At 43.1% G+C, this 20,563-nt stretch overlaps 1 protein-coding gene across 1 annotated transcript in view; it reads right to left on the reverse strand.

Annotated features, from left to right (window-relative positions):
* TMPRSS15 (transmembrane serine protease 15) overlaps positions 1–20,563 on the reverse strand; it is a 184,103-nt gene that overhangs the window by 68,699 nt on the left and 94,841 nt on the right. The window contains exon 16 of the mRNA XM_072133217.1: positions 17,607–17,747. Within this exon, the coding sequence (XP_071989318.1) occupies positions 17,607–17,747 (141 nt within the window). The remainder of the gene's footprint in view (positions 1–17,606; positions 17,748–20,563) is intronic.

Consider the following 20,563-nt stretch of genomic DNA (forward strand, 5'->3'; position numbering starts at 1 on the left):
CGAGGGGTTATATACAGGAGAGGATACAAGTGATGTGAGAGGTTATATACAGGAGAGGACACAAGCCATGTGAGGGGTTATATACAGGAGAGGGCACAAGACATGTGAGGGGTTATATACAGGAGAGGACACAAGACATATGAGGGGTTATATACAGGAGAGGACACAAGCCATGTGAGGGGTTACATACAGGAGAGGACACAAGCCATGTGAGGGGTTATATACAGGAGAGGACACAAGCCATGTGAGGGGGTTATATAAAGGAGAGGACACAGGCCATGTGAGGGGTTATATACAGGAGAGGACACAAGCCATGTGAGGGGTTATATACAGGAGAGGATACAAGCCATGTGAGGGGTTATATACAGGAGAGGATACAAGCCATGTGAGGGGTTACATACAGGAGAGGATACAAGCCATGTGAGGGGTTATATACAGGAGAGGATACAAGCCATGTGAGGGGTTATATACAGGAGAGGATACAAGCCATGTGAGGGGTTATATACAGGAGAGGATACAAGCCATGTGAAGGGTTATATACTGGAGAGGATACAAGCCATGTGAGGGGTTATATACAGGAGAGGATACAAGCCATGTGAGGGGGTTATATACAGGAGAGGACACAAGACATGTGAGAGGTTATATGCAGGAGATGATACAAGCCATGTGAGGGGCTATATACAGGAGAGGATACAAGCCATGTGAGAGGGTTATATACAGGAGAGGACACAAGACATGTGAGGGATTATATACAGGAGAGGGTACAAGCCATGTGAGGGGTTATATACAGGAGATGACACAAGCCACAAGCAAATATTAATTAACTGTAATGTTATTATGCAAATTCTCAGCTGTTGTAATCTCTTTTAAAACGCAACCAAAAAATAACAGGTTAATGTGCAAAATTCTAAGCATGTGAAATAATTCCAATTTACATGTTAAAATCAGGTCAAATTGCCTAAAAGTCGCAAAAATAAGCAAAAGAAGTGATACGTAAGTGAAAACTTGCATAGAACATTGGGAAAATAAATAATCATAAGGCAACACTGCACAAGGTGCAGACCAAGGTGTACGTCAGCAAAAGTCGTAAAAATGACAAATGTTGCAAAAATAAAACAATTTAACTAACAGAAATAAAGATACGTGTCCCCCGTTGTGTTCAACTTTAAGGCACATGTGTGTTATAAATACAGTTTTCTCTAAAGTAAATTCTATGTGAGTTTTTTGTTCAGTTTTTTAGTGCCAAACTGCATAACTGTCACCCACTTTCATGGGTCCTTAAAAGATGTAGCCTATTAGTTTTCCTACAATTATTTTGAGGTTAATAACGGATTGGTTGTATGGTCCATTAAAATTATGACTAGTAAATCACAGTGCCGTTAAGGATATTTGAAGAAGGTTCACAGACTGAGTCCTCTTCAAGCATACTTCACTTAAAACAGATCATTAGCAAAACACCATATACTGCAATGAAGCACCATTGTAGTATATGGCAGGAAGTATCAGACCCTCTTGGGTTAAAGTACCCTAAGGGGTCTGCAGGTACAGGCAGTCCCCGGGTTACATACAAGATAGGGTCTGTAGGTTTGTTCTTAAGTTGAGTTTGTATGTAAGTCGGAACTGTATATATTATCATTGTAATCCCAGCCAGAACTTTTTTGGTCTCTGTGACAATTGGATTTTAAAAATGTTGGGTTGTCATAAGATTCAATATTAACACTAAAGCTTCATTATACAGTAGATACATTTGATAACTGTTACAGCTGATCATTGTAGCCTAGGGATAAAGTACAATAAATTACCAATATCCAGAGGTCCGTTTGTAACTGGGGGTCGTATGTAAGTCGAGTGTTCTTAAGTAGGGGACCGCCTAAAAGTTCAAATCCCCTTTCCCTAGAATTAATTTTAAATAAACACGTGTTAGGTATCAGAGCTCTCCAAGTCCCATTCTATCAAAAAAAAATGTGTGATGGGAAATATTTCCGAATTGCCACTTTTTTGACATTTGACATTTTTTGACCTGAACCCCAAAAAGTCAGTGTTCAGCACCGCTGGTAGGTTAGTGCCTGCGTGTAGTGTAATTGCTGCTGGCATTATTCAAACTGTTAACATATGTGAATGGTGCCAGCTCCAACCTCAGTTATTACTGGTTGGGTCTGGGTTTGGGCTTTGGAACAGGATTTTAAATTCAGACTTTAACGGGTCCACTCATCACTATAATAATTCTTTATATATATTCTTTTTATAAAGCACACACACAGATTACGCAGCACTGCACAGCGCCCGACAAATCAATCCCTGTCCCCATGGGGCTCACAATCTAATCAACCTACCAGTATGTTTTGGAGTGTGGGAGGAAACCGGAGGACCCGGAGGAAACCCACACAAACAAGGAGAGAACTCTTTGCAGATGTTGATGTTCACTATTTTTAACATATCTTGTGGTCAGCTGTTTGGACGCTTCATGATTGGCAGAATTAAGTATAACAGATCTCCCTTTGCCATGTTTTGACCCATAGTAATCTATGGACATCACGATGAAAACTTTTTGTGAACTCCATTGACTTTAGCGGTTTATGGTTCACAGGACAAACCTCTTAAACTAAGCAACTAGGGAGGATTCATGATCCCCCAATTTGCTGATCACAAGGGGGACCCAAAAGTTAGAATCTTCACAATCAGATATGTATATATAAGTAATTTATGAGAAGAACCCTAATTCATCCTAACTACTGGACTTGAAGGAAATCAACTACCAGGATAAAGAATTGTAAACCAAGCACATGGACATACTGGTGAGTGCCCCCTCTAGCAGGTTCTTTTAGCTTCTTAGGACCTTGTTTTTATGATAAAAAAAAGTTTCAGAAATGATCCAAATGAGCCTCAGGGGCTCCAGACTCTATAGATGCCAATGGAGCTTTGAGCCCCGAAGGCTCATCTGCATAGTTTTTAAAACCTATTTTTTTAAAAAACAAAGGCACACAAAGCTACAAGAAAAGCAGCTTCTGCCAGAGGGGGCACACATCACTATGTCAGCATGCTCAGTTTACAATCTTCATCCTGGGAAATCGACCACCAGGATGAAGAATTGTAAACCAAGCACACGGGCATAGTGATGTGTGCCCCTTCTGCCAGAATCTGATCATCTTTTAACTTCTTTTGTCCTTGCTTTTACAAAAAAGGCTTTAAAAATTATGCAAATCATTCCTTGATCCTGGTGGCTAATTTCCATTCAAATCAATCAGATGCCATCATACTTTCTTAAATATGATTTTATTGTTGTATGTTGCAGTTTTCTAGTATTTTACCATCTAATCGCCCTTTTATTACCTATAAGTTTTTTTTAAGGATCAGTATACTGTATAATATGCTCAGTTGCTTCCCCTTTATCTTGTGTTGTCAACTGGAAACACACCATTTCACTTAGCCAATTAACTAGAATTGCAGCTCGATGGTGTGATGCCTAACTTAATTTGTAAGGTGACTTCATTGGATTATAATTCCTGATCGTTACCGGTTATAAGCAAAGTTCTGCTCCATAAATCCATATAAATAAATGGCACAATAGAGTATATAATGAGTATTATAATTACTCATCATATCATATTGTTATTGAAAAGGCTTCCACCATATCAAGCATCAGAGGTACTCAAACGTATAATTAGTAAAAATACATCCATGGCTCTAATACAATCTATGCCCGCTCAGAGATGCTGAGTAGCCAAGGTGCAGTTGTGCTCACTGCACTATGACCACCTCTATGGTGGTCGTGATCTAGCCACAATTTGTGATGCTAGCTCACAGCCCCACATATTGTCGAGTGCACATAGCCTAACTAACATTCATTATGCTACACCTATCTCAGTCTACTAAGGTGCCTTCTCAGCCTACTGAAGTTTTACATTACATATGTCCATATATGAGAATGCTGGAGCTAATGGTAGGTTTTCTATCTCACCCCAAGTGCTTCATTCATATCAATACTGATAGGTACTTTTCTATAATGTTTTTTATACACCTTCCAAATAAATGAATGAGTGCATAAATGAAATTTATGGAACCTAGTCTAATGCTTTTTGATGAGTTGTATATGGCAGACATCATAACATCTTATCTCCGCCAACGAACTCCAGGATAACTAGAGACGGAGTAAGTCATAACCTACAACTAAGAAACGTAATTGACAACCAGATTGACAGCCAGATATTTATATTGCACATTCAGGTCTTGAGTGAACACGTAAAAATGAGCTTTAGGTATCCCTTTCTTCGGACACTTTTATTATGTCCAGGACCAATCACTGCAAACTGTGAATGTCACACTAGAAATACCGTTTTAGGTGCTTCCACCTAGATACCTGTTCATCGTCTACTGGTCCTGGTCAGAGTTGTATTGATTCTTCTTTTGCCCTTTTTAGATGCCATCAACACATCGGGGGTTATTTACTTACACGGTCCTGTCGCGATCCAGCGGCGCGTTCTCCGTCGAGGATTCGGATCTTCTGGCGATTCACTAAGGTAGTGCCCCCGATGTCCACCAGGTGTCGCTGCTGCGCCGAGGTCTGCCGGGGTTCACCGGAGTTCACCAACCTATTCCTGGTGCATGTAAATCACACGGTTTTTCCGAATCCCTCAGGTTTTCCAACTGCCACGCCCCCAATTTCCGTCGTATGCATGCCGGCGCCGATGCGCCACAATCCGGTCGCATGCGCCAAAAACACAGGGCAATTCTGCGCAAACCAGTCATTTTTGGGAAACCTGACGAAAAAGACCGATTCGGACCCTTAGTAAATGTGCCCCATCAAGTATGAGAACTTACTGTTACCTGCTGCCCAACATGTTATCATATGAAAAACAGTTGAATAAAGACATATGACTTCAACTGTGTTTAATTCCTGTTGATCAAGGCAAAATTTCCATAAGGCTGATTCCAATTGGCTTATAGTGGGTGGAATGATATTGTATTTCCTCTTGATTAATAGCCCATTGGACAAATCTGGTTCCCAAAATATGGACTTTTGTCTATTTAAAGGGAATCTACCATCTGAAATCTACTTATTGAAGTAAATCCATAGGCGGATTCCCCAGGGTAGAGTGATTCATAATGCGTGTTTTATATAGCTGGGAATGGTCCCCCAAAATTTTTATAATCTGTTCATTTGCTACAGGGCCTACTGCAGGATCAGCATAGTCTATATCAGTGGTGGCTAACCTATGGCACTGGTGCCAGAGGTGGCACTCGGAGCCCTTTCTGTGGGCACTCAGGCCATCACCAGAGATGACTCCAGGTATCTTCCTGCAGTCCCAGACAGCCCAGGACTTGCTGTGCACAGAGGTAGTTTAAAGTGACAGCGCTACCTGGGACTATTTTCTGCTTTATTGGTGTCCTCAGGTGCTGGTATCAATGTAAGCTGTGACAGAGAAGGGAGTATAAATCACAAATTACATTTCTGTGTTGGCACTTTGCGATAAATAAGTGGGTCTTTGATGTAGTTTGGGCACTCGGTCTCTAAAAGGTTCGCCATCACTGGTCTATACTGTCTATGGCTATTACAAGCACCCAGTGGCCCTACAGAGACGCCCCCATACATGGCTCAGATGTTTGCGAATCCGGCAGCACTGGTCTTCACATGCTCAGTGCTTCCTGTTGTGCCACCGGTTTTAGGGTATCCTTCTATTTGAGATGAGCGAGCACTAAAATGCTCGGGTGCTTGTTATTCGAGATGAACTTTTCCCGATGCTCGGGTGCTCGTCTCGAAAAACGAGCCACATTGAAGTCAATGGGAGACCCGAGCATTTTTTTGCTAAAACAGAACAGTAAAAGAACAGCGCTTAATTAAATATTCCAGATGTTTCCTGATGTTTTACTTGTAAGAACACATTGAAATAACACTATTCTTCACTTTCCAGGTGTGCGCGCGTGTCTCCCGCTAGGTTCGGAGATGTTTGGAACATCTGGAATGTGAAGAATATTGTTCTTTCAATGTGTTCTGCACTTAAATGCTCCTGTATTCACTGTTTTTAATGTTTTAATTCTATTCTTCACTTTGCAGATGTGCGTGCGTATCTCTGAACCTATCGGAACCTATCGCCTAGTCATCAATCTGCATTCATTTGTTAATTTCGTATCTATGAATCTGACCATTTATCTATCTAGATTTTTTGTCTATCTATTTATCTATATAACCTCTATCTATATACCTATTATCTATTCATCTATCTATTAAATAAAGATTCAAATAAGATTTATTAGCAGGACCAAATACAAGTTAGCATTGCCAAAGCATTTATAAAATATGGGATTGTGGGGAATAAGGTGGGACACAGGGTCATGGGGAACAGGATGAAGGGGAACATGGGGTGTAGGGAATTATTTTAGTCCATGCCCATCACACGTCTCTCAATCTATGGATGGCAGTGACATATAGGGACTTATTTACTAAGGGACCGCGGATCAAATTTCCGTTGGGTTTTCTGGCGTTTTCGGATATCACGCCGCTGGGACAGGTATTTAGCAGGTTTTTAGCAGGCAAAGGTTTCCCTCTGCCAATGTGGTCTATCACTCTCCTATACAATTCCCCTACAGTCCCATATTACAGATACTTACCATAATACTGCTTGTAGCTACAAAGTGTTATTATTGTGCAGGGCTAAAGGAGCCTCTAACTGAATGTAACCATTCATAAAATTGTTTAATTTTAGGGCCCCACTTCCCCGGCCGGCCCTGATCACTGTTTTATAGCCTTAAGAAAGGCTCTGGTGTGAAGAAGCTAAAATGCTGCATGGACACATTGGAGTAAAAGTACCTTATTTGGATGTGGATGGGAGATATGTTTCCCCTGGGTTTTCCTACTATGCAAGGCCTTAGGCTGGTGCTACACGTAGTGCTTTGTCTGCGCTTGCAAACGCAAGCGCAGACAAAGTCGCACCCACCGGGGCGGACCTCGGCCCGATCGCACCGGCATTTCTATGGAAACGCCTGCGATCGGGAACGAGCCGTCGGTGTTCTGCGTTAAATTAACACAAAACACCGGCGTTTGCAAGCGCAGACAAAGGGCTACATGTGGCACCAGCCTTAGTGCTGAGGTTGTGTTGTCCAGCACCTCGGACACAGGTGGAGTTAGCAGCCTAATCAGGCTGCATAAAGCTGCTGAGCAGAGTTGAGAGGAGGCTGGAAAGCACACAGTCCTGACCCCTGCTCCTGGAGCAGCAACGTCTTTTGTGTTTTAGTGGTGAGTTAGAGGAACTCTGTTTACCCCAGACAGGTAGGATTTTGTTTATGTTTTGTTGCCTGTATGTGTAGGCTGTTTTATTTTGTAGCAGCTGCTGGAACAAACACAGGTGAGACCTGTCTGGACGGAACTTTGGTGTCACTGTCTTGAACTGCATACAAACCTCGCTACCTCTGTCTCTACTGGGCCAAAGCTCCCACATATGGTCGAGGATGCGGGCAGTTCAAAAGACAAACACCGGAAAAGGCTAGCTAGATCCTGCAACATTGCATGGCCTGGATAAAAGCAGCAGGCAAATTGCAGGATAAAGTCAATATGGAGGACTTTATTAAATATCTGCAAGAGGAGTCCAGAGCTAATCGGCAGCTGCAGCAATCCATGCTCCAGCAACAGGAGGAGAGGTCCCACCAGCAGCAACCCATGGTCCAGCAACTGGAGGAGAGGTCCCACCAGCAGCAACCCATGTTCCAGCAACTGGAGGAGAGGTCCTGCCAGCAGCAGGAAGAGTCCTGAGCTATGTTCCAGTCTTAAACTGCATACAAACCTCGCTACCTTAATCTCTACTGGGCCAAATCTCCCACTAATATATATATATACACTCATCGGCCACTTTATTAGGTACACCTGTCCAACTGCTCCTTAACACTTAATTTCTAATCAGCCAATCACATGACGACAACTCAGTGCATTTAGGCATGTAGACATGGTCAAGACAATCTCCTGCAGTTCAAACCGAGCATCAGTATGGGGAAGAAAGGTGATTTGAGTGCCTTTGAACGTGGCATGGTTGTTGGTGCCAGAAGGGCTGGTCTGAGTATTTCAGAAACTGCTGATCTACTGGGATTTTCACGCACAACCATCTCTAGGGTTTATAGAGAATGGTCCGAAAAAGAAAAAACATCCAGTGAGCGGCAGTTCTGTGGGCGGAAATGCCTTGTTGATGCCAGAGGATCAGAGGAGAATGGGCAGACTGGTTTGAACTGATAGAAAGGCAACAGTGACTCAAATCGCCACCCGTTACAACCAAGGTAGGCAAAAGAGCATCTCTGAACGCACAGTACGTCGAACTTTGAGGCAGATGGGCTACAGCAGCAGAAGACCACACCGGGTGCCACTCCTTTCAGCTAAGAACAGGAAACTGAGGCTACAATTTGCACAAGCTCATCGAAATTGGACAGTAGAAGATTGGAAAAACGTTGCCTGGTCTGATGAGTCTCGAATTCTGCTGCGACATTCGGATGGTAGGGTCAGAATTTGGCGTCAACAACATGAAAGCATGGATCCATCCTGCCTTGTATCAACGGTTCAGGCTGGTGGTGGTGGTGTCATGGTGTGGGGAATATTTTCTTGGCACTCTTTGGGCCCCTTGGTACCAATTGAGCATCGTTGCAACACCACAGCCTACCTGAATATTGTTGCTGACCATGTCCATCCCTTTATGACCACAATGTACCCAACATCTGATGGCTACTTTCAGCAGGATAATGCGCCATGTCATAAAGCTGGAATCATCTCAGACTGGTTTCTTGAACATGACAATGAGTTCACTGTACTCAAATGGCCTCCAAAGTCACCAGATTTCAATCCAATAGAGCATCTTTGGGATGTGGTGGAACGGCAACTGTGTGATGCCATCATGTCAATATGGACCAAAATCTCTGAGGAATGCTTCCAGCACCTTGTTGAATCTATGCCACGAAGAATTGAGGCAGTTCTGAAGGCAAAAGGTGGTCCAACCCGTTACTAGCATGGTGTACCTAATAAAGTGGCCGGTGAGTGTATATATATATATATATATCAGTTTTTTATTGGGTATTATTTGTTCTTTTATTGAGAAAACGCAGTCATCATCTGGCTTTTATATTCAGGATCTTTTCATGAACTTAAAAGGGAAAATATCAAAGACACATCAAAATAAACTTTCCCAATGGAACTAACCTAAGTGCTGCCCATGACCCTCACCTATGTGTACTTGTCCCTAGAGTCTGACTTAAGCTGAATATAGACATAACATTTCTTCTGAAAAAATAAACACATTCTGCCGAAGTCCAACCATTATCTTGAGCCGTAATTGACGTAAGTATCCACTAATTGGGTTATTGACACCACCAAAGCCTTAAAATCTTATTCCTGTAACATTTGCCCTGTGTATGTACTGAAAAAATGAATGACAATTTGTTTACAATTTCTTCGATTATGTAATCAGGCATGAATAGCCTTTTGTCTACATAAGGAAAATAAAGGTAGCTGAAACCTTGAATCAACCGCCCTTACAAAACACATCAATGAACGATACACTGGAACTTATTTACTAAGGGTCCGTGGACGCACTTTCACCGGACATTCCAACGTTTTCGGGATTTCCGCCACTGGGACAAGTATTTAACATGGGATTTTGTCGCACGCGATTCGGACTGAGCTCGGGATTTAACATTCGAATTGTGTCGCACGAATATGCACTTACATGCACCAGGAAGAAGAAGGTGAATTCTGTCTGACCTGAGTGGGGAAGCGACATATGCAGGATATCGGGTGCCCAATCTTAGTGAATGGCAGCACAGTGCATGATCGCCAGACAATGCACTTTCTGTGAACTCCTCCGGACGGGTAAGTAAATGTGCCACACTATGTTTATCTGCATTTTTACTGCTGCAGTTCCTAAAATTTTAAAGTTGTGAAAGCGGCCTAAAAACAATGTAATTTCTGTAATGTAAATTCTATTTTAACTATTGACCAATAGTTTCTGAGAAAGGGAGGAGAAGAAAGAAATTGCAACTCTTCTCATACTTTAATACGGTTTTCTCCTTAGATTCAGTTCACTTTACTCCAGTCTCCTACTTTCCAGAAGCCACTCCAGTCTCCGGCTTTCCAGAAGCCACTCCAGTCTCTGGATTTACAGAAGCCACTCCAGTCTCTGGATTTCCAGAAGCCACTCCAGTCTCCGGCTTTCCAGAAGCCACTCCAGTCTCTGGCTTTCCAGAAGTCATTCCAGTCTTCGGCTTTCCAGAAGCCACTCCAGTCTTCGGCTTTCCAGAAGCCACTCCAGTCTCCGGCTTTCCAGAAGCCACACCAGTCTCTGGCTTTCCAGAAGCCACTCCAGTCTCCGGCTTACCAGAAGCCACTCCAGTCTCTGGCTTACCAGAAGCCACTCCAGTCTCTTGCTTTCCAGAAGCCACTCCAGTCTCTGGCTTTTCAGAAGTCACTCCAGTCTTTGGCTTTCCAGAAGCCACTCCAGTCTCTGGCTTTCCAGAAGCCACTCCAGTCTCTGGCTTTCCAGAAGCCACTCCAGTCTCCGGCTTTCCAGAAGCCACTCCAGTCTCCGGCTTTCCAGAAGCCACTCCAGTCTCCGGCTTTCCAGAAGCCACTCCAGTCTCTGGCTTTTCAGAAGTCACTCCAGTCTTTGGCTTTCCAGAAGCCACTCCAGTATCTGGCTTTCCAGAAGCCACTCCAGTCTCTGGCTTTCCAGAAGCCACTCCAGTCTCTGGCTTTTCAGAAGTCATTCCAGTCTTCGGCTTTCCAGAAGTCACTCCAGTCTTTGGCTTTCCATAAGCCACTCCAGTATCTGGCTTTCCAGAAGCCACTCCAGTCTCTGGCTTTCCAGAAGCCACTCCAGTCTCTGGCTTTTCAGAAGTCATTCCAGTCTTCGGCTTTCCAGAAGCCACTCCAGTCTCTGGCTTTCCAGAAGCCACTCCAGTCTCCGGCTTTCAAGAAGCCACTCCAGTCTCTGGCTTTTCAGAAGTCACTCCAGTCTTTGGCTTTCCATAAGCCACTCCAGTATCTGGCTTTCCAGAAGCCACTCCAGTCTCTGGCTTTCCAGAAGCCACTCCAGTCTCTGGCTTTTCAGAAGTCATTCCAGTCTTCGGCTTTCCAGAAGCCACTCCAGTCTCTGGCTTTCCAGAAGCCACTCCAGTCTCTGGCTTTCCAGAAGCCACTCCAGTCTCTGGCTTTTCAGAAGTCATTCCAGTCTTCGGCTTTCCAGAAGCCACTCCAGTATCTGGCTTTCCAGAAGCCACTCCAGTCTCTGGCTTTCCAGAAGCCACTCCAGTCTCTGGCTTTCCAGAAGCCACTCCTGCTTTCGGCTGCACAGTTCCCTGGGTATGTATATGGTGTCTCCACATCTGACAGTTCCTGTCATTCTCCAGAGGTGTCCCGTGACCATGAAGAATTAGAGGAGACGTAAGAAGAGGCGGAGGAAGAAGAAGGGGATACTGTCACAGATGCACCCACGGTACTTGTCGCAGATCGCGGGAACACCCGTGCCTCTCCATGTGATGGGGTGCCCCCCGGCCCTGACTTACCTCTCCATGAGCCTGCTTCCCATCCAACTAGGTCGCGCGTCCCCGTTCCTAGGGCGCATGCACGCCGGCTCTCCTGGACTTAAAAAGCCAATCTTCCTGATTGTCGCTGGCTGACCCTTATAATCCGGCACCTCCCTTCCTGCCTCACTGGATCTTCAAGCCATTTCCCTGAAAAGAAAGCCCTCCTGTGTTCCAAGTGTTCCCAGATGATCCTGTTTGTCTCCAACATTCCCAGACGCTCCTGTATCTCCTTTGTGTCCAGCGTTCCCAGATGCTCCTGTGTCTCCAGCATTCCCATACTCTCCCACCAGCATTCCTCCGTGGGCCTGTCCTTTCCTGTCTGCCTGTGTCGTGTGCCTGCTCCTGCTTCCAAGCCGTACTCTTGCTGTCACCCCAGGCTCGGACTGTGGGCTGCATCTCCTCCAGCTCCCTGTTACCTTGGCTGCCACCGCGGGCCTAGTCGCACCTGTGGAACGACCTGGTGGCACCCCACCGCAGCAAGAGCATCCCGCTCTGCGGCGCTCCTGTCCTGGTCCCGGTTATCGGCTAGTACCATCTCTCACAGTGGTCCAGAGGGTGCACAGACTCTTCCCAAAGAGAATCTTTCTGTCCCGGTACTCCCAAGTATCTGTGACAACATCGCTGCTGAGGTCACAATGTGACCAGAGAGGTCATGGGTTTTTTATACATATACAAATGGCCCCTCTTGCAGAGCTCTTGACCAATAAATAGTAACACACACTGAGCAACACTCATACAGTGCTTGGACACTCATCGGGTGGGTGTGCCGGGCAGCCTGGAAGTTGTCCAAGCAGAATTTCCACGCCTCTGTAAACAAACATGGGCACAACACAGAGGAACCATGCTGCGGGACACTTTGAGCGTCAGACAAGGCAAGTACAAGTGCAGCCTCTCCCTGGCCACCACATTATTTTTACATACTCTCTGACAACCCCCTTTAACCAGTGCTGCATCCATGTAGTTGCGAAGTATTATACAGTATACCGTATATACTCATGTATAAGCCGAGTTTTTCAGCACAAAAAATGTGCTGAAAAACGTCCCCTCGGCTTAAACACGAGTCAATACGACTGGGGAAGTATAAAAAAATACTTAAAAATAATAAATTTACATACTCACCCTCCAGTGGCCCTGATATGCAGCGCTGCTCCCCCGATGTCCGTGCGGGCTTCTGGCTTCCGCGCCTGTCTTCTTTCTTCTCTAACATCATGCTTGGCGCCGCCATGTTTTTGTCCCGGGCAGCGCCTAGTATGACGTCAGCAGCAGCAGCGCGTCATGCTAGGCGCCGGCCGGGAGAGAGCAATGGCGGCGCCCAACACGATGTTAGGGAAGAAAGAAGACGGGCGCGGAAGCCAGAAGACGAGCCGCGCGGACATCGGGGGAGCAGCACTGCACATCGGGGCCACCGGAGGGTGAGTATATAAGTTTTTTTTTTTTTTTAAATGCTGGAGAGGCTGTATACTACTAGGGGCAGGCTGTATACTACTGGGGGCAGGCTGTATACTACTGGGGGCAGGCTGAGGTGGCTGTATACTACTGGGGGCAAGCTGTATACTACTGGGGGCAGGCTGTATACTATTGGGGGCAGGCTGGGCTGGCTGTATACTACTGGGGGTAGGCTGTATACTACTGGGGGCAGGCTGTATACTACTGGGGGTAGGCTGTATACTACTGGGGGCAGGCTGTTTACTACTGGGGGCAGGCTGGGGTGGCTGTATACTACTGGGGGCAGGCTGTATACTACTGGGGGCAGGCTGTATACTACTGGGGGTAGGCTGTATACTATAGGGGGCTGGCTGGCTATATACTGGGGGGGTCTGTGACCAATGCATTTCCCACCCTCGGCTTTTACTCGAGTCAATAGGTTTTCCCAGTTTTTGGTGGTAAAATTAGGGGTCTCGGCTTATACTCGGGTCGGCTTATACTCGAGTATACAGGCGGTCCCCTACTTAAGAACACTCGACTTACATGCGACTCCTAGTTACAAATGGACATTGGTAATTTATTCTACTTTAGTCCTAGGCTACAATGATACAGTTATCACAGGTGTCTGTAATGAAGCTGTATTGTTAATCCTGGTTCTTATGACAACCCAACATTTTTAAAATCCAATTGTCACAGAGACCAAAAAAATTCTGGCTGGGATTACAATGATAAAATATACAGTTCTGGATCAGCAAGAGGCTAAAGAAGTGATTAGTACTATTTTTGATTTTATTGTATTTGTAGCCCATTTTTAGTCTTTTATTTTTACAACTTTTTACAATTGTCCCTTTAAGTGATGGTGACCGCCTCCCCAGACGAGCTCCTGTTATGTCTGCAGTCCCCGTTCCGAGTTGCTAACTGCATTATGATTTATACCGTTACCTCTAAACTCAATAATACTCTCCAGTAAGGAAAGTAACCCACAGTGGTGGCTGCAAGAAGTCACAATTTATTAATTGAACTCAATGGTTTCATGATAGGAAGAGGAAGATTTGTTAGTGCTAGAGAAAATAAACTCCAACATGTTATAAGTTACTTTTTCATAAAGAATCATTAAATGACATAATATACTGCACCCAAACTATAATAACAATATACAATAAAGCTATTATTTTACAGAACTAAAATAAAATATTATATAAACATATATACATACATGTACAGAAAATTAAAAGATATTTTTCCAACAAATATTTTTTACAATTCAAACTCACGTACACAAATTAAAATTATAAAGAAAAGCTTTTTTGTAACAAAAACTAAAAAATATATATTATAATATGCAAGCAGTCCCCTACTAAAGAACATGCGACTTACAGACGACCCCTAGTTACAAACGGACCTCTGGATGTTGGTAAGTTACTGTACTTTAGTCCTGGGCTACAATGATCAGCTATAACAGTTATCACAGGTGTCTGTAATGAAGCTTTAGTGTTAATCCTGGCTCCTATGACAATTCAACATTTTTAAAATCCAATTCTCACAGAGACCAAAAAAATTTTGTCTGGGATTACAATTATAAAGTATACAGTTCCGACTTACATATAAATTCAACTTAAGAACAAACCTACAGAACCTATCTTGTACGTAACCTGGGGACTGCCTGTATATCAAAGCTATTCCATTTACATTTGAAGGAAACCTACCATCAAAATCCCTCATGATAAACCCTGGACACTTACTCATAGATCCAGGCGACGTGACTGTGTTATATCTTCATATATTTGTTATCCATGGCCTCCTTCCTTCTAATATCAACTTTTAAAATTATGCTAACCCTAACCCGTTTGTGATCTGGTTTTACAGCTCACAATCTCACAGCAGCAGGGAGTTTCAGTGGCAAGTGCTCCCCCACAGGTAACACCCCCAGAGCCCTTCTGGTTCATTAGCATAACTTTAAAAGTTGATTTTAGAAGGCAGGAGGTCATAAATAACAACTGTAAGAAGATCACCACAGTCGCGGTGCCTTGATCTATGAGTAAGTGTCCCTGGTTTATCAGAATGGATTTTGATGGTTACTTGTGTTAGCAAGGCAAATAAAATATAATATAAAAAATCACTAATTTTTTTACAGAAATGAATAAATACCAATATATTCCCCATTTTCAACTTTATTATTTATACATTGCAAATTCATGTGCGGCTAACTCTGCTTGGCGAGTGGAAAGTCGCCAATTTAGGCGCAAATGTAAGAAAAGTCTCAAAAACTATAGAAAAGAAATAGAAAATTCTAAGATAAATCCCCCCCCCCCCCCCAGCAATATCACCCTACGTACTGTACTGTTCTACCCAAGACAAAGTAAGTAAATCCTCGTCTACAACTTTTGTCTCCTCCGTCCTCCTCCTTTCTCACAGCTCGGTTTTTAAGAGGTTATTCATTGATGTGCTGAAGGCTCCATGGCCTCTGTTACTAGCATTCAGCATATTTCTCTCTCTATGTGATTGTCTATGTGTCAGTCTGGCTGTGATATAAATAATGCCGTAATAGAAGTCAATTTTCTATTTTCTATCAATGACAGAAAGCAGCAAGTTTCCCAGATCAAACACATTTATGTTACACTGTGCGACAGCAAATTGAAAGCCATCTGTTCTAACATGAAGAAGATTATTCTGAAGATTTTCATTTACAGTTTTGTTTGCAGAAATTAAAAAGAGAGAAAAAAAACTTCAGTTTACCAGTGAATCATTGTCCTACTTCAATATTTTCATCTGGACAACGAGCGTACATGAATAAACATAAGATGGGGGGAGATGTGGCGGAGTGTAATTACAGGATTTCCCTTTCATTATAGAACATTTAAAATTAAATCATTGAATTTATTTTAAATATAATTCTAGATGAAATATATGAACATTTTTGAGTTGCCGGGTCAAAATGACCATTGTCTATAAACCAAAAACATTATGAGTTCCATATATTCCTCCACCAAGAAATTACATCATATCATTATTATAAACGTATGAAAAACAGAGTAACATGTCACATAACTGTAGGCCCTGGTGATGTTCCATCATATTAATGCCCAAGGAAGGCATGAGAATATGGTGGGGCATGTGTCAGGATGATCAGACCCGAAATTCCCAAGTGTCCCCGGTGCAACCAAAACATATTGCCAGACTGGCTGAGCGACAGCCAGTGTGGTAAATTTACATCTCTACCTACTAGCCATGGCTGTGATTGGTCAAGAGGACATCCCTGGCCAATGATAGCCATAGCAAGTTACTAAGGGTGTTAATTTGCTGGATTTGCTGCTCGACACGTGGGTCACGCGGGTTGAACCCAAACCCTGAAGCTGAATGGTAAGTTCCGATCTTCTCATCCTCTAGTCAGGTGTCATGACATTAGTACAGATGCTTTGATTGTGTTTGTATCAACGTGTGGAAGAACATAAGCAGAAGACCAGGAAAATTTTATGAGAGACTTTGTCCATGACATAAAATTAGTTAAATCTAGACTGGCTCTTACTATTCCCAAAACTTGACTTTCTTTCTGATACTTCTGTACAAAATTAAGACACACAAATGTAGCCTTAAAGGGGTATTCTCGTCTGGGCACTCACATTCAGTTTCACTAATCGTACATTTATAAACATTTCTTCAATTGGATGTTATTAAAAAAAATGTTCCTGTGTGAAGATAATTTCTCATAAATGTAGCCATGATGTCCCTTAGAAACCAGATGGCTTCCTCGGATACGACCACGTCACACTCTGGCAGCGGTGGCCAGACTCGCGCTAAAGAGTCCTGCCTGAGCACCTGGCTTCAGCGTTCATTACCACAGGACGGCTGTGCGACATGAAGTAACTCCTGGACACATCATATACAAAAACCTTTATGTTTATTTGTGCAATCTCTCGGGCAGAGGTGGCCGTATCCGAGGAAGCTATCTCGTTTCTAAGGGACAAAATAACTACATTTATGAGAAATTATCTTCACACAGGAACATTTTTTTAAATAACATCTTATTGAAGAAATGTTTATATACTGTATGGCATATTTATCAAACTGAATGTGAATGCCTAGGCGAGAATACCCCTTTAAGATCCAATTTTCTTCTACAAAAGCTCCATAATTTAAAGCTCCATACAAAAGGGCTGGGGTTACGATGAAAACCAAAGTGTAATACCGTTGAACTTATGGTCTTTGACATCTGTGTCAGGCCAGAAGTGTCGGGGGTCATAAATTCTACATTGGCCGAGATGTCCCATGGTCCAAGGAGACCCCATACTGACTGGAAGAGGTTGAATAAGAATGGAAGTGTGATGTGGGAACTGGGAGCAAAATAGGGTAAGTACAATTGTCTTTTTTTACACCCCGGCCTCAAGGGGTTTTCCAGAAAATACCTTTAAGCTGTTATTGTCGCCCCCGGTGTAGAGTCTGCATAATTGGGGAACATATTGCATTTTTAGACTTTAGATCTGTTTCTGCCTACTTTAAAATACTTAAAATTTGGCACCACCCAAACCTCTAAATCACATATTTTCCGACTTCCCAGCAGACAACATTGATGTAATGTAATGATTTTAGAAAACAAGAAGAACCTTGTAAAGAGAAGAAAATAGATTTATTACCTGGCATGCCAAGTCGAAAACCGGTGGTAAAATTAGCCTGAAATCCTTTTCTGTTTGAAGAATCGTCTGATGTAAAATACACAGTCATGTGATTGGTTGTAGAGAAGACGTCTGGAACCTGATTCAGCCCAGTATAAACGGCTAAATGAAAAAATATACAAGAACATTCATCACACCAAACAATAATGCCCCTTCCCATATAAAAATCATAGTGCACATTAAAAAAAGTGAAAATCACCACAAAACACAACATATTGGGGTTCATTTACTAAGGGTCCGTGGAGCACATCTCCATTGGGTTTCCCGACGATTTCCGTTTTTTGTCGCATTTAACAGGGGATTTTGCCGCACGTGACAGAAATGGTGGTGGGGGGGGGTGTCGCTGCGGACAACCCGACGGATTCAGACAATACGCAAGATTTAACATTTAGAATTGTGTCGCAAGACACACACTTACAAGCACCGGGAAGAAGAAGGTGAACTCCGGCCGACCTCGGCGGGGAAGCGACGGATGCAGGCTTGAGAAAGCGTGTGTGTATGCACAAAACAGGGGCAGCTCCTCACTCTGTCTTGTTACCTCTGCTACAATAAAAAGAAGCTTGTCCTACACTACTCCGGTGAGTGCAGCATTTTTTTCTGCTAACTTGTGTCTGCTAATTATGGTGTGAGCAGTGCCAGCTACTGGAACTCTGGTGCACGAGCGCATGAATAGCTCCAGACTTCATCCTTGTCGGACCGTCCGAATAGGGGATCGTGACAGGACGAGGTAAGTAAATTAGCCCCATTGGGTTTCACCATCTCCATAATAACCCATAGAATAAAATAAAATTGTTACTAAACTTGTATGGTGAACGCCGCAAAAATGACAATATTTTCACATCCAACTAACTGACTAAAAAGTAACCTTTACCCTGACATAATACCAAAAGTACAGCTTGTCCCGCTAAAAACAAGCCCTAAAACAGCTCCATATATATAAAAAAAAGTTATGCTTTTTAGAACATCTCTCAACAAATGAGGTTTCTATTCTGCAAAACGAGGCAACCAAAAAAAACCTCTATATAAATTGGGTATCGCTGCAATTGTGGAGACATATTGAATAAAGATAATGTATTATTTTTACGGTACAGTGAACAGCTTATAAAGAAAAAACCCTAAACCAGAATTAATTATTTTCTTATCACCACCAAGAAAGAGTTAATAAAATCTCATCAATTAGCTATTGAAACCCCCTAAATGATGCACCTGAAAATCGGATCTCCTCCCGGAAATAATAATCCCCCATGTGTCCGAGTTACAAAAAAATAAACTCTGAATTGTGCCTCCTTCCTTTCTATGCCTGGCCGTGTGCCCATATGGGGTATCGGCATACTCAGGAGAAATTGGGGATCAAACTTTGTGGAGCTTTTTGTCATTTAATCTGTTGGGAATTTGTAATTTTGGGCCAAAATTATTACAAATTGTAAATTTCACCTCCATTTTGTTTTTACTCCTGTAAAACACCGAAAGATTGTTAACTTCTTAAAGTTGGTTTCTCATACATTGAGGGGAGTAGTTTCTATAATGGGGTAAATTATATGGTTTTACCTTATATACTCGAGTATAAGCCTAGTTTTTCAACACAAAATTTGTGCTCAAAAACCCTAACTCGGCTTATACTCGAGTCAACTAAAAAAATAAAGTCAAAACTCACCTTTCTGACATCACCTGTAGGTCCTCTTCTGTCTGAGACAGTCTGAGACAGAAGAGGACCTATGGGGGACGTCGGAAAGATGAGTACAGTGTTATTTTTTTTCCTACTACGGAGGCTGGGCAGGCTGTATACTACTGGGGGCTGGGCAGGCTGTATACTACTGGGGGCTGGGCAGGCTGTATACTACTGGGGGCTGGGCAGGCTGTATGCTACGGGGGCTGGGCAGGCTATATGCTACGGGGGCTGGGCAGGCTATATGCTACGGGGGCTGGGCAGGCTGTATGCTACAGGGGTTGGGCAGGCTGTATGCTACAGGGGCTGACAGACTATATACTGGGAGGCCGTAACCAATGCATTTCCCACCCTCGGCTTATACTCGAGTCAATAGGTTTTCCCATTTTTTTGTGTTGAAATTAGGGGTTTCGGCTTATACTCGGGTCGGCTTATACTCGAGTATATATGGTACTTATATAAGGCCTCTCTCAAAGTCACTTGAAAACTGAGAGGTGGCACTCGGAGCCCTATCTATGGGCACCCGCGCCATCACCCCACCGCAGAGTTCGCCAGACAGGACTCAAGGCCTCTTGCAGTCCCAGGCAGCCCAGGACCCTAGAAGGAAGCTACAATGATAACCAAAGCTTTTTCTCCTTCTTTCTACTGTTTTGGTGTCCTCAGGTGCCTATACACATGTGACAGAACTGGGAGTAATAAGTTACTGTTTAAATTGTCGCATCGGCACTTTGCGAAAAAATATGTGGGTTTTGGATGTAGTTTGGGCACTCTGCATCTGAAAGGTTTGCCATCACTGCCCTAGAATGTTAAACGCTAATGAAATGTGTGGATCTATTGATTGTTGTGGTTCCTGACAATCCCTGGATGCCAGGCATGCAATGGAAGAAATGGCCCATCTTCTGAGATGGTCAAAAGTTCATCCAGATGACGTTTTTTATTCAAAAGAGTTTACTTTTAGTGTTTGCACATTAACAACACATTTAAGACAGGGAATAAAAATTTCACGCTTACCAAATTGTTTTGTTTTTTCACAAAATGACACATGAAGGACCCATTTGGGGCCATAAGTGGGTTGTTTATGTAAATACACACAAAAAAACTTACATTAAATGAATAAGTGGCTTAGATGAATTCTTGAAGCTTTGCTTTTCATATTCGCCACTATTAACATACAAAGTCTTTGTAAGAACCTTCTGATTGAGCTATGGCGTTCTACTGATTTATCATTCATGTTATTTAGTTTTACATTTTG

This window comes from Engystomops pustulosus, chromosome 2, assembly GCF_040894005.1.
Source record: "Engystomops pustulosus chromosome 2, aEngPut4.maternal, whole genome shotgun sequence".
In the NCBI taxonomy this organism is placed as follows: Eukaryota; Metazoa; Chordata; class Amphibia; order Anura; family Leptodactylidae; genus Engystomops; species Engystomops pustulosus.